This window comes from Girardinichthys multiradiatus, chromosome 9 (genome assembly GCF_021462225.1).
Source record: "Girardinichthys multiradiatus isolate DD_20200921_A chromosome 9, DD_fGirMul_XY1, whole genome shotgun sequence".
In the NCBI taxonomy this organism is placed as follows: Eukaryota; Metazoa; Chordata; class Actinopteri; order Cyprinodontiformes; family Goodeidae; genus Girardinichthys; species Girardinichthys multiradiatus.
In genome coordinates, this window is record NC_061802.1 from 11,860,497 (window position 1) to 11,874,242 (window position 13,746).

Below are 13,746 nucleotides of genomic sequence, written 5' to 3' on the forward strand. Positions count from 1 at the left end.
GTCTAATTCTGATTATGACAGATTCGGATATTTTTATACGCTAAAACACATAAAGGACAAAACTGTGCTGCAGGTTATTTAATAAAGATAAAACTTTTAAATCCTGCATCAAAGCATAAGTCCGTAACCTTTACCCGATATTTTAAGATAACAGCAAATGAGTGCTTTTTGTTGATTTATAGACAAAAAGTAATAAGTTCTTAGTTTTGATTAATCTAATGAACAGGAATAAAACAACCCTAATTGTTCACTATTTAACTTGCTCTAAATTGGCCGATTTCCATCTATAGTACATTGATTGATGCATGTAAAGTTTTCAGCCCGATGTTAAATTATTTCAACACGACAAACTGTGAATTTATTGCTTTAAACTGGTAGAATGGATTCATATTTTTGGTCTTTAGTAATTGTTTTCCTAAGTTTCTGCTTCCTCTCTTGTACAAATCTATGTATGAATAAATTCCTATGCAAAGTAGGTTTTGAAGATGTCGCGCATGCGTCACACATTACACCGGAAATCGTTTAATGAAACTCCTGAGTAATTCATCTTTGGCACAACACAGGATCTTCGTTGCAACTGTTCGAACACAAAACAAGCTGCTCCACAAAGCTCCAAAATAGTAAGTTGACAGCTTTCTAAACCGCTACCTATGGTTATGTTAGAGTTACATCTATGAACAGATAGAGATGGAGATTTGTTTCATTTCTTCACTCTCGGGTTTTTTCCTCCGGAGCCGGGCGGGGTGTTCCTGAAAAAGCTTGCTTCGCTTCACAGTGGTCCAACTGTTTTGGACTTCGAGCTGGTTAGCGTTAGCCAAAGTTAGCTTTCGCTCACAGCTGTAGCCTAGCACTCATACCCAGGTACTTCCTGTTTAGCCCGCATTCATCTGTTCTGACAGCTATTCTCGAGTAAGTTGAGTGGCTTGTGAAATCCATCTGCAGGAAGGACTGTGAGGAAAAAACGAATACATTTGTGATGAGTTAGCTTGCTGGTGGCTAATCATTTTTCGCTGTTTGTTGTTTCTGCGTTCATATATCTGCAGCAAGGGCAATCTATCCGCCTGTTATTGTATGATATTCAAGGTATGGTATGCAAGGCATATCATACAATAATCGCTGTTTCACTTATAAATGCTTGTTAAGCTACAGGTTACAGATAAAACATGGCAAATGAGGCTAGCCAGCTGGTGATACATTAACACACTGTGCCCCATCCAGGCCTGTAGACATCATCAAAAGTAACAACTTTGTCCTGTGAAAATTAAAGCACCTCCATCGTTGTTGATGTATGTGTTAAGATGGCAGTTCGGGGAGATCTGGCAGGGAATACCTTTAGTAAAGAAAGGGTCTCATGAAGCTGTGGTTGATTTCAGTTTCACAGCATGCTAATGAAGGGTTTACAGATGCGTTTCAGACAGTGCCATAACATTACTGCAGGTGTTATCACATTGTCTGAACATTTGTAATTTGTGAATTAGAGCCAGGGTTATTGTATGATGACCTAATAAATAGAGATAGAGAAATAGGGGAAAGAAACATTTACAGATTTCTGTCCAGTTAATTTGTGCTTCTCTAACTAATAGCTCACTATGTGAAAACACTTTCTTTATGAGTGATTATTCATTTACTTCAAAATATTATAATTTGTAATTACACTGTTCTCCATGGTTTTCTGTAATAAAACAACATTAGTTATGCTAATGTTTTCTGTTAGTTGGAGATCTGAAAACACTGTCACTCTTGAACCATCGCTACTTATAAGTAGAAGAGAGGGGCTGCGGCTGCATAATAATAATAAAAAACTTTAAAACACGCATTTTTTTTTAACCCAATCATGCTTAAAATGGGATTTCGTTACTGAAATTAGATTATGTGTTGATCCTGAATCAAGTAAATGGTTGATGAAGAGACTATCGCAAAACTTGCAGACATGCCAAGGAGTTAAATCAGCCTTTTGATTCTGGTGTGTTGTAGCAGCGATGCATCCAAACGTTGTAGGCCAGTTTCACTCAAGGACTGGAGATGCAGATCCCTGGTGTAGTGGATGATTTTGCAAAGACACGTAATATGATAAGGTAAAAATACCTCCTAATCCTAGAAGTATTGTCATGCCCTTATTCTTGAAAGGAGTTACTCATTCAGATACCTAAATACACCTTTTTAATTTTCTACTGGCACAGTGTAATATTGTTTTATGCCTCAGTTAAAGGTACTTAGTCCTAATATGATTGTTTGCATCTTGCAGGGAAGTTCTTGCTGTGTTTCACTCCTCACATATGCTTTCTCTGAATAATAAAAGGGAAATAGAAGTCCTTAGGTCAGGTTCACAGGGAGGTCAGCATAGTAGCAGATGTAGGGGAAGTTATTATCTATCTGTCAAAAACGTTGGTTGTATTTTCTATAGCTAGAAGAGAAGCCATATGAAATACATCACCTTTCATTAGGTTAGGAGTGTTGCCAGAAGGAAGATTTTCCTTATATCCCATTCTGTCTGCTCACTTAACTAGCCAGCATGTTGTAGGGAAGACCAGCAAAACAGACCCGTAGAGACGAAGGCAAACCAAACACAACCCTGGTGGATCTCGTTGATTGAGTGAAAAATAATGTTTTCATCATTATTTCAGTTAACACCCAACGGAAGATTCACTGGAACTTTCCAGCTTTCTTTTCTATTACTGAAAATTCAACATTCGTTCCTTAAACTTCTGATCACAGTCCAGAGAGGATGTACTACTACTACAACTGAATTCAGTCCAGAGCGTCTTCTTCCCCTTCTTTATGCATTGCTAACTTTGTTGTTAATCACGTGATCTGACACTTATTCGAGGTGCAAGCTCTGGTTAGGAAACACCTTTTGTTGTGCCTTTGACCAACACACCGGCTTCTTACGTGTTCCATGCAGGCAGTGGCTGGTCGCACGTCATCTAGCCAGCCAGTCCTGAGCTGGAGAAACAGACTAGGAATGACTGGGTACACGTTTGCTGCTCTCTTATTGGTTGAACTTGTGACAAGAAGGGATGAGACTGCTTGTATCATGTTTGAGCGGAATCAGCTAATACTAACATGTATGTTTAAAGAAAAAAAAATCAAATGTGTAAATTCTGACACACTGTCAGTGTCATGTGCAAACAATAAAAAAGATTTTTGTATTACCTAATTATCTGTGTAAGGTTTGATTATATGCATGGTTTTTCTTTTTGCTTTAGCTCTGTGACTCAGTTGTTTGTGTAAGAGACTGTAGGAAGTGGTGCATCTGCACAGTCATCAGATCACTTAAATAAATACCATGTTTAGTGGAGATGCAGGAGCACGTTTAACACATGTATTGATGAGACCTTTAGTAGACTCTGGTTTAACATGACGAGGGTCAAGGAAAGGGTCACTATTACAAAGGTGGTGTTCTGTTCAATTCCTGCAGCCAGCAGAGAATAAATAAATGACAAATAAACATCTGCAGTACATAGACAACATTCAGGATGCTCAGCATAAATATGTGGGCTTACAGAGTTTGTGTTGGGCAGACGATGGAAACTCCCCGTGGGTCAAATATGAACAAGAAAATGTAAACATTTATTAGTTTTTGTTTGGAGCTTTGGTTGGGCATACTGGGAACTAGATGCCAGCAGACTGGACTCATGAGAAAGGGGGTGGCTGTAGCCTTGCTTGTGATTCTGACTCTAGAAGGCGGAGAGCTCTCCAAGGATCATCAGTGATGTTTTACTGCACATCTTCACAATGCGGGTCATGGGTGGAGTGTTCTTGTTTCATTTCTTTTGGTGGGGGTACATTTTCTGACGTTTCTGTAATGGATTCTGTGTGATTTGAGCACATGACTCTTTTGCTTCCTGCATTTTAACTTCTGTGCAGATGCCTTGTGTAAAATTTGCCTAGTATTATCTGTATGAATGGCTTCTGTGTGCATGTAGTCGTGGCACTCTCTATGACTGAATGGCTTCTTCCTGCATTTCTGCTTCAAACTGTAAATATTCGTGCGCCTGAATATTTAAGTTTCTGATTATCTTTATTGTCAAGTTTATGCAAAGCATCAATGGTTATAATAATATTGAATGTATTTGTGAATCAGTAAATGTGATGAGTTTTTTCTTTAACGTGTAATATTGGAAAACATAGAATTTCTCTAAAAGATTTAAATGTTTTTCCCTAAATTAAAGATGGACCAATCGGATTTTTCTGGTTGACATTGATTTCTGGTTTCTTTTAAATCGGAGCTGCCAATTCTGATTTTGACCAATTACAATGTTTTTCTAAAACAAAGATAAAATAGAAAAAATGTTTTGCAGATTGTGTGATAAAGGTAGTAGTTTTGAATTCAACAGAAAATGAATGAAATACAAGATTATCCCAGTTTTTGCACCACAGCTATCGGATTTTTAATAAATTCAGAAAAGTGCATCAAACATGTTATTAGTCGATCTGTTTATAGAGCCAAAATGGTGGGAGTTCTTCATTTTGAAGTCATTTAATGATTAAGATCAGTGGCAGATTGATCCTTGGATCCCTGATTTGAAAGTGTTGTTACCTTACAGGATTCCCAGGTATGAGGATTGTTACAGAAAACAAGAATATGTTTACCAGTTATGATTTGATGCTAAGATTACCTGCATGTTTCTGGTTTAAACTGGTCCGCTTGGTGCTGCTGGTACCTTGTTTTGATCAACATTGTGTTTTCTTATTTGGTTATTGCTCAATATGAAAACATAACCTACCTGTATTCTCCTGTCTTATTGCTTCTTGCCAGATCAATAAATACATTTGAACATTTAGAGAAGCAAGCCATTGAAGTTATCATTATTTCTACCATCTGGGCTGTTGCCATTCTGATACTGGTATTTTATTTAAACAGTACTTCAGAGATTTTATCAACACTTAAGTAAATGTAGCCTTTTAATGTAATTTTGCAGCAGCTATTCATTAACTATTGTTTCATAAAGGCATGCTTGTAACTTTGCCAACTCAATATAATTAACCAGCCGTTTCTATCACAAACTGGGAATATTAAAGGCGTATTAAAGATATTTAGCTTTGCCAACACTTGTTTTATAATGCTCACAAACAGAGATACCATAAATAAAATAAAGTTTAAAGTAGACAACAATATTTTTTAGAAAACAATTGTTTGTAAAGTTATTATCAAAATTTTTTCTCCCAGTTAATGTATTTTCCATATTTTGTTTTGGTTATGTTTTATTAATGATTTATTGTTCACAGGAGTTCAAATTAATGTCTTATTTAAATATACAAGCTCATCGTAATGAATCGGAAAAGTAATTTATTTCTGTAAATACAGTAAATAGATTGATTACTCAATTCAAGTTTAACTCTATGATTTAATTACTGAAATACATTTTTATTAAGTTAAACTCGAGCATTCAGTCAATTCTACATAAATAATATGCTTAAAAATTCAACCATCATAAAATGTAGTTGATGGAAACTCAGTGATCCTATTATTCAGTCAGCCTGGCTTTCTGAGACCGTGATTGGAAATAAATATCTTAGGAATTATGCTGCTGAATATTATCATTTAACAAATGGGTCCCTTTCTGGCAGGTATCATTAACTCATATTACGTGATACGCATCTTAATTGTGGAAGCAGTAGCTTTCCATAGAAAACCAGCAGTTAGTTGGTCAGGGTGTGGTCCATCTTCATATGTTGAACTGGTTTATTGTGGCTCAGAATGACCGTTCACATGACTGTGATTTCAGAATAAACAGTAGTTCACTTAGACATTAAGGACTGGACACTTTATTGCAAATCTATCCACACTATTAAAAACAAATGTTTGGAATGCAGTAGCATCATGGGTTCATATTTTGCATGCCAGTAGGTTCAGCCTGTTTAAAAAAAAAAAAGAAATCTAAAATAATTTCTGTAGCCGTGCCTTTGCTGTTTGTCTATATATGCGAGGGCCACATTTATAATCCGGTTCTTTTTGTTTTCCGTGCAGGCTGCCGTCCAACACAGCTGGGCTGACAGGAGGGAAGGGGAGAACACTAACCCTGGTCTCCCTGAGCTGAACCCGAGTTAACCTGCTAGCCATGGATGACAGCTCCTCACTGGGCAAAGTCAGCAGCTCAACAGAGTCCGTAGCCACCGTCACCAGTGAAGAGTTTGTTCTGGTCCAGTCCAGCTCGGCCAGTTCACCGCAGGGCTCCGAGGGCAGACCAAGACTCAAGGTCAGAAACAAGCATCAATTTGATTCTTAAATTGGTTTATTTTAATCATGCCAATAATCTACAAAATTAGTCAGAAATCTTTTTGACACCTGAAATATTTTGATCAGATTTGAAATTGCGAAAAATAAAACAAAGCTCTTTCTTTAAGCATTTTCCAAGATGAAGTTACCTTCTGCTTTTAATTACATGTACCAAATGTACAGTGAAGTCCCCAAACTGCATTTGTGCATACATTTTACGTGATTCTTTGTAATCAGAAGCTAAAAATAGTCTGCTTGTGTAATATTTTGTCTCTTTCTTTTCCCCCAGATGTCCTGGAATGGAAGTGATCAGCTAGAAAAGGCTTTGGAGGAGGTGCTGGATGACGATGATGAGGTGAAGGTAGAAAAGAGCTGTGTGGAACAGATGGAGAAGCACAAGGAACCAGAGAGCCGAGTGCCAGAGAGCCAGCCTGCAGGTATACACTCTGGACCTAATAGGTTTCAGTGAGGTAATGTGCTCACAATCCCTTAGCCAGAACTGTTTGATTCATCGGATTTATAAACTAAAATGTTTTGCAAGACGCTGCTGTCATAAAGTTTGACTCTTCACTAGCCGCAGTGTAATTGTGTCAATATGCATAAACATAAATTACACTTTGTCCTTTAGTTTACTTTATTTAAGGTCTTTGATAAAGAGCGCGTTCCAAACAGATGTAAAATCAAAGGACTTTAGGATAATTTGAATTCAGATATATGGAGTCATATTTGACTCTAGTTGTAATACAATCTGCTCAAATTGTGGTTATAATACAAAGTTATCTAAGGAAGCCCAGCCAGCTTAGTTTGCAGGAGTCTTGTGGAACAACTATTATTCTCTTTCTAGCATTTATCGGTATTGTGATAACTTGTTCCTATTTTTTGAAAAGATTTACTTTAAAATGTGCTTAAATATTTTAGAAATGTCTAGATTGTCATTTATCCCCTTTGCCATTTCACACTTTTGCAGTTTTGATCATTTCTGATGTAAGTTTTTCTGGTACCAAAAGGAGCTGTCTGCTACGGAACATTTAACACCAACCATGTGTTAATTCATACCCGTCTTAGAGACGTTTCATACCTGCTTTGACAGCTAAATGGATTTTCTATCTACCTATATCCTGCAAGCAAGGGTGCCCAACTCCTCGTGGGCTACTATCCTGGAACATTTAGATGCATCCCTTCTCCTACAGACCTTTGTTTACGGGTGTGAAAAGAAAGGAGGCTAGGATGAAACGGCGACACTTGGGTACACAATAGGACCACCATAGGAGATATGCCCCTCCCTTGGTTTTCTGCTGTTGGATCAGCACGGTCAGCACTTGAACTCTGACTGATTTGTGTGTAAACATGGTTGAATGAGATTTTTCAACAAACAGTGCAGCAGCAACACTTGTAGAGCAAAACTTGTGGAGCAAAACCAAGACATTTGTCAAGCTGCAGGACCTAGATTCATTCATTACCTACTTTTCAGTATTAATTCAATTCAATTCAAAAATACTTTATTAATCCCAAAGGGAAATTACTTCTATGGACGCCAATGACAAGCAAAGTTATGTTGTTTTTGGATGTCTGTCCGTGGGTTCCATGGGTTACACTAAACAAATAACTCACCTGTGCTCACCCACAGTCTGTTCAAGTCCATAAATCAAGTTCAACAAGGTTCAACATCATTTACTCAGGATGAACCAAGTTGTTACCCAACAGGAAAATCATGATTTCTAGCACTGGCTTTCTGCTCTTCTATTATATTACTTGACTTCACTAGCCAGCATCTTTGCTAAAATGAAAAGCCACAGAAATGGAACCGAAACAGGATATTGGTGGAAAAAAACCCAGTTAAAACGGTCTGTTACACTATGCCTATGGTTTAAGGTCCTTTTTGTTGAAATGTCAGAGGAAGTGCAGGAATTACTGGAGTAATGCAGTGCTGCCCTCTCCCACACCGCTGCCGTGTGTGGCATCTAGAAAATATCAAAATAAATCAGGCAAAATATCAGGAAGAGACTTGTGGACCTCCACAGGTTTGTTTCAAGGAGAAGGAGATGGGTTCTGTGTCCCAGAGATGAATGTGTTTTTGGTGCGAAATGTGTGTGTACAATGCCAGAAAAAAAACAAGGGACATTGAGGATGGTGACTGAAGCTTGTTAGGGAGTGTTATTGTCCATAGTGAAATGGATCCTGTGCTGACATGGGATTGAAAGGCCACTCAGTGAGAAGGAAGCTATTGCTCCAAAAGTAATATAAAAGACATTGTGGAAATGTACACGGGGACAAAGACCCTAATAGTTGCATGTAGATGACGGCGTCATGCTGTGTGGGTGTTTTGCTGCAGGAGTCTCATGGTTGAAGAATATTATTTAAAAATATTGAAGCCACATCTAAATACATCAGCCAGGAAGTTAAAGCTCTAGCACAAATTGGCGTTTCTAGTGGTTCAATGACAGCAAAGTCAGTGACTTGGAGTGGCCATTACAAAACCTTGATCTCAGACACAGAAAGTTCTGCAGTTCTGTCAGGCTATTTAAATCCAATACTGTGAAATGTCTGTAAACGTCTGAATTTAAAACGGTATAAAAAGTTTAAAAACAAAATCCTCTCATTATTCTGGCATTTCACAAAAGAAAACAATGTGGTAATCATGACTGACCTGAAACAGGAAAAGTTTAGTCTGAGTTGATGTCAGGAAGTGAGGGGGAAAAGTGGTTTTGATGCAGTGTGTAGAAAAATCTGCTTTCAACTGTGTAGTATTTGTGTTTTTGTTTTGTATATTTTTAACCTCTTTCCATTACCTTATATTACTACCATCATGTAAATCTGTAAATGTTGCTGAATGTTTATTGAATTTTCTGTTAATCTTCTAATGTTAAACTAAACATATATAACCAAGTTCCTACTGTAAGACAGCCGACCTCCCATCGAGCAGCCTGTTACATTACTTTATTGCACTGTATTTCTTTGTGGTGTTCTTTTTAAACGTTGTTTGTTACTGTTGTTAAGTTGCAGAGTACCTGTTGGTACTTGTGGTTTCAATGACTAAGAATAACTCCTGGCTTCAGTAAGAAATTAAAAGCTTTCTGGTTGATAAGCAGAAGCTTTTGGGAAACTTCACACTGGCTTCTGTGATTCTGATGCTCTGTGCTTAAGCTCCTCTGTATCCCTTGCCGATTAGTTAGAATTGTTTATATCTGGTTTTGTTTTTGTTAAATAAAGTGATTCATAAAGATTACCACAACATGTAAAGCAGATGTGATACTTCACACCAGAGGAGAGGAAGTCCTGCACAAATAAGTTTTTATTTTTGGATGATTTCAGGTGAAATGAAACGGTTAATGGCATAATGTGTCACACAGGGAAGAAGCACATACGTTCACTCTAAGCAAGTGGTTAGCAATGTTCTCAAGACGGAAAGGTTTCTGTCTTAAAACGGCAGGAAGAAGAGGTATGTTGAGACATTCGTAAAGGCAAGTCTGGCTGTTTAACCTTCAGTTCCATCTAAAGTTGGATATTTGAATCATATTTGTTCCCACAGGGTATTTTATCTGTTGTAGATATTTTACTAGCAAAAACAATCACAGTTATTAGTTTTTAAATCTTTTTGACAATGTCCAATGTAACATGAAGGTTATTTAATGCAACTACATGGAAGCACAGGGTTTCACATTAAAGACATTAAAGGCATTTTTGCTTTTGCTAAGCGTGTTTGATGTGAGCGATGTGGCTCAATGCCCAGGGCAGCACAACTTTGGGGGCATTCTGCCTCCAGTTTTTTCAGGTTTTTTTTTTAAGTCATCTGATACTTGTCAGCTTTAATATTGTTTCTATCACTTATTTGCCATTGTGAGGGGTGTTTAGCTGTATATAAAAATATGACTGCAGCAGCTGGCTAATGTTGCTCTCTGGTTAGCATGAGTAAAGGTCAGTATCACTTCTTTTAATGAATTTGGGACATCATTTAATCATGTCTTGATTGGTCAAACCTGAACTGGATAACTGTACACCACACAGAGAACCTTTGAACCAAAGATTTATGAATCTTTTATTCTGTTTCTTAAAACATTAAAAAGCTTTTTAGGAACCTTTAGGACCATGTTGAATTGTTAAAGAATTGTTGGCTCGCTTGGGCACCATTCAAACAGGAACTGACAGTGGTGTCAGTATGATTTTGCGGTTGTGCTGTACAGCTGCAGAGAGAATGAGAAAAAAATTTTTTGCACAGTATAAAAGTGAGCATGTGAGCAGTGGAAGTTCAGCTGCTGTGCTCATTGTTCTGTTTCCTTTTTGTCAGTATGAACGTTCTGAGGTTATTTTAAAGAAGACCCTCTAACTTCCTCTGTCTAGAACATCTTCCCTCCTATCCTCTTCTCTGTTGCGTTTGCAGCTTTGCTCTCTCGCTCTCTGTTTAGGTGCAATGGCATTTCCTGTTCACATAACATTGTTTACCAACAAATTACCAAAACGTTTGAGAAAAGCTCTTCCTGTCTGTACACAGAAGCTTGTCCAGCCCCATCCAGTCCCAGTGTCATAGAGGAGGACAGCGTCCAGTTCAACAAGTTATCCTACCTGGGGTGCACCTGGGTCAAAGCCCCTCGCAATGAGGCAGAAGCGCAGAGAGCTATGGCGACCCTTCGAGCAGAGAGTGCCATCCCAATACCCATCACACTACATGTTCCCTGTGGTCCAGATGGTTCTGTCAGGTCAGATAAAGGAGAATGATCGTGAGAAAGACTGGGACAAACTAAAAGATGACATGGGCAATAGATTAGGAGAGTGTTTTTCAGCCCTGGTCCTCAGGGCACACTGCCCTGCATGTTTTAGAAGATTCCCTGCTTCATCACACCTGATTTCAATTGATAGCTGATTAAAAAGCTTTTTCTACACTTCAATCATCTTAATCGGTTGTTTTAAAGTAGAGAAACATCTAAAACATGCAGGGCAGTGTGCCTTCAGGACCAAGATTGAAAAACACCTGATTAGAATACAGTGCTTTGCAAAAGCATTCATACCCTCTTGAACATTTTCACATTATTTTACTCAAACTTCTGTTAAAACTGCAACATCATTGTGTTTTGCTGGGATTTGTTGTGGTAGACTAAAAAAGAGGGACTGCATAATTGTGAAGTAGAAGGAAAATGATGCATTATTTTTAAAAATTGTTTATTCGCTGGTCTGAAAAGTGTGATGTTCATGTGTGTTCAGTCCCCTTTCCTCTGATACACCTTAATGAAATCCAGTCCTGCTAGAAGTCACCTAATTAGATTTAATCAGAATCAGCTTTATTGCCAAGTTCGTACATACAAACAAGGAATTTGTCTCCGGTACACTTTGCTCTTTTGTTCTGTTTTTGCATTACAGAATATACAAATTTACAATTTACAATGTACAATATACACATATCTAATAAAAAAGGTGCATTTGCAACATCTGTATGCTGTACTCTATTGAATGTTCATCAGAGAAACAGCTGTGTATAATCTGTGTATAATTTAATATCAGTATATTTCCAACGGTTTTGTGAAAACCTCAAAGGTACATTAGAGAAAGAAAAGCATCATGAAGGCCAAGGAACACAGTAGACAAGATAGGAATAAAGATGTGGGGACGTTTAAAGCACGGTTAGCTTATAAAGACATTTGTTTAACTCATCATCCAAAAATATTGTAGATAAAGTATGGAACAACTGCAACCAAAATTACAGACTATAGTTGTGCATGTGACCTCTGGAGGAGCTGTAGAGATTTACGACTTAGATGGAAGAATCAGTTGTTAGGACAGCTATTAGTTGTTCACTCCACAATGTTTTCTTCAGACAAACGTTTCAAGAGTTTGAATTGTTATAGGAAGCCAAAGGACTTCCCCTCTTCAGTTTGTCACAAAGCATCAAGGGGACACAGTATATGTGATGGAAGACTCCCGGGTCAGCTGAAACTAGAACTGAACTGTTTGGCCTACGACTAAAATGCAGTGTCTGGTGGAAAATAACCCTGGATATATCATAGCTACCAGTAAAAATGGGGGTGGAAATACCATGCTGTAGGGATGTTTCCTTCAGCAGAGACAGGAAACCTGGTCGGAGTGGATGCGAAGATTGATGGCGCTAAATATAGGGGAGCCCTGGAGGAAAACCTGTTCAAAGGTCCAAAAGACTAGAGTGGGTCATCGTCCTTCCAGCAAGACAGGCATCCCAGAGCTACAATATTGTTGTTTAGATTCATGTGTAAAGTTTAAACCATAATCCTATTGAGGATTTTTGGCAAAACTTAAATTGATGTTCACAGATGCTCCAATCTGACTGAGCTCGAGATAGTTTAAAAGGAGGACTGGTAAAAAAAATCCCAATTCACAGATGTTTGTTGTAATGTGAAAAAGTTCAAAGGGGTATTAATACTTTTTGCAAGTCACTGTATTTTAATCTACATTGTCTAGGTTATGTTTATTTAGGAAAAAACTACTTTTGCAAAGCATTTTGTATGAAGTTGTGTTAGGCTTTAGTTAAACTTCAAAGCCGGAGTACAAAATATTTCATCTGCAAAAAGTCTGACAGCAGTCTAGGACTGAAGGCATTAATGTGTAACCATCATATGGATAAATATGTACGTGTATAAAATGCTCTTTTAGAACACAAATCGTGAAAAGACTTCTTACAAAACAACTTTACTTGTTTTACTGAATCAGTTGTCAAAGTTTTTTGGTCCTTCCAGACATCCATAGCCTTTAAAACCTGCAGAGAAAAATCTGTGATCATAAAATGAGATGACAGAAACTCTTTAGCCAAGTTCGGACCTTTAGTGAAAAGGAAGCAGAATTGAAAACACACTGACTAAAATAAAAACAGCCATTTTGGCACTGATCGTTTGTAGCTGTATGGCTTACCTCTTAATTTAATTTGAAAACAGCTGTGAGTTAAAGTTAATGTCATGCATTAAAAGGAAATGATCTGCTTCATGTATTGTAACAGAAAAATTGTCCTTTCCGTCTCCCTCTCCTCAGAATCGTAGATCAGGCCTCAGGAACAGAGATCGCCTCCTTCCCCATCTTCAAGGTGCTGTTCTGCGCCCGTGGGCCGGACGGTTCTGTGGAAAGCGACTGTTTCTCCTTCACTGAGAGTTATCGAAGTTCAGAGGACTTCCAGATTCACGTTTTCTCCTGCCACATCAAGGAGGCTGTGAGTTACACACGTTTAGTCCACAATCACTAAACAGAATCTCAGCATGCTTCCCAGGCTCCATTAGTTCACTTAATCCTTTAGATGTAATTCGGTTTCAAAGTGCAACTTAAAAACAAAGCGTTTCCTTCTTCCTGGGATCAGAAGCCGTTTATCGTGTAAATAACTTGTTCTTCGTTGCCATTGGTGAAATGCATTAGAATTACAGACGGAACTAGAGATCTATAAAAACAGTCTGGTTGTCATGTTTGCAGCTTGTAGATTTGCATTTAGTTGAATAAAACCGTCTGTTCTTGTCAGTCCAGTCACTGTTTGTATATAACATGCAGGATCAGCGCTTGTAGCTAAGTGCAGTCTTTTAGTC

The 13,746-nt window shown here is 38.0% G+C and overlaps 1 protein-coding gene across 2 annotated transcripts in view; it reads left to right on the forward strand.

Annotated features, from left to right (window-relative positions):
• Positions 1 to 487: 487 nt before the first annotated feature.
• Positions 488 to 13,746, forward strand: part of rabgap1l (RAB GTPase activating protein 1-like) — a 155,683-nt gene continuing 142,424 nt past the window's right edge. The window contains exons 1-5 of one of the 2 annotated variants that reach the window (XM_047374007.1): positions 488 to 620; positions 5,972 to 6,200; positions 6,510 to 6,657; positions 10,710 to 10,914; positions 13,208 to 13,382. In XM_047374007.1, the coding sequence (XP_047229963.1) occupies positions 6,063 to 6,200; positions 6,510 to 6,657; positions 10,710 to 10,914; positions 13,208 to 13,382 (666 nt within the window). In that variant the 5' untranslated portion in view covers positions 488 to 620; positions 5,972 to 6,062. Of the gene's footprint in view, positions 621 to 801; positions 910 to 5,971; positions 6,201 to 6,509; positions 6,658 to 10,709; positions 10,915 to 13,207; positions 13,383 to 13,746 lie in introns of those variants that run through there. The other variant, XM_047374006.1, reaches the window with a different exon arrangement.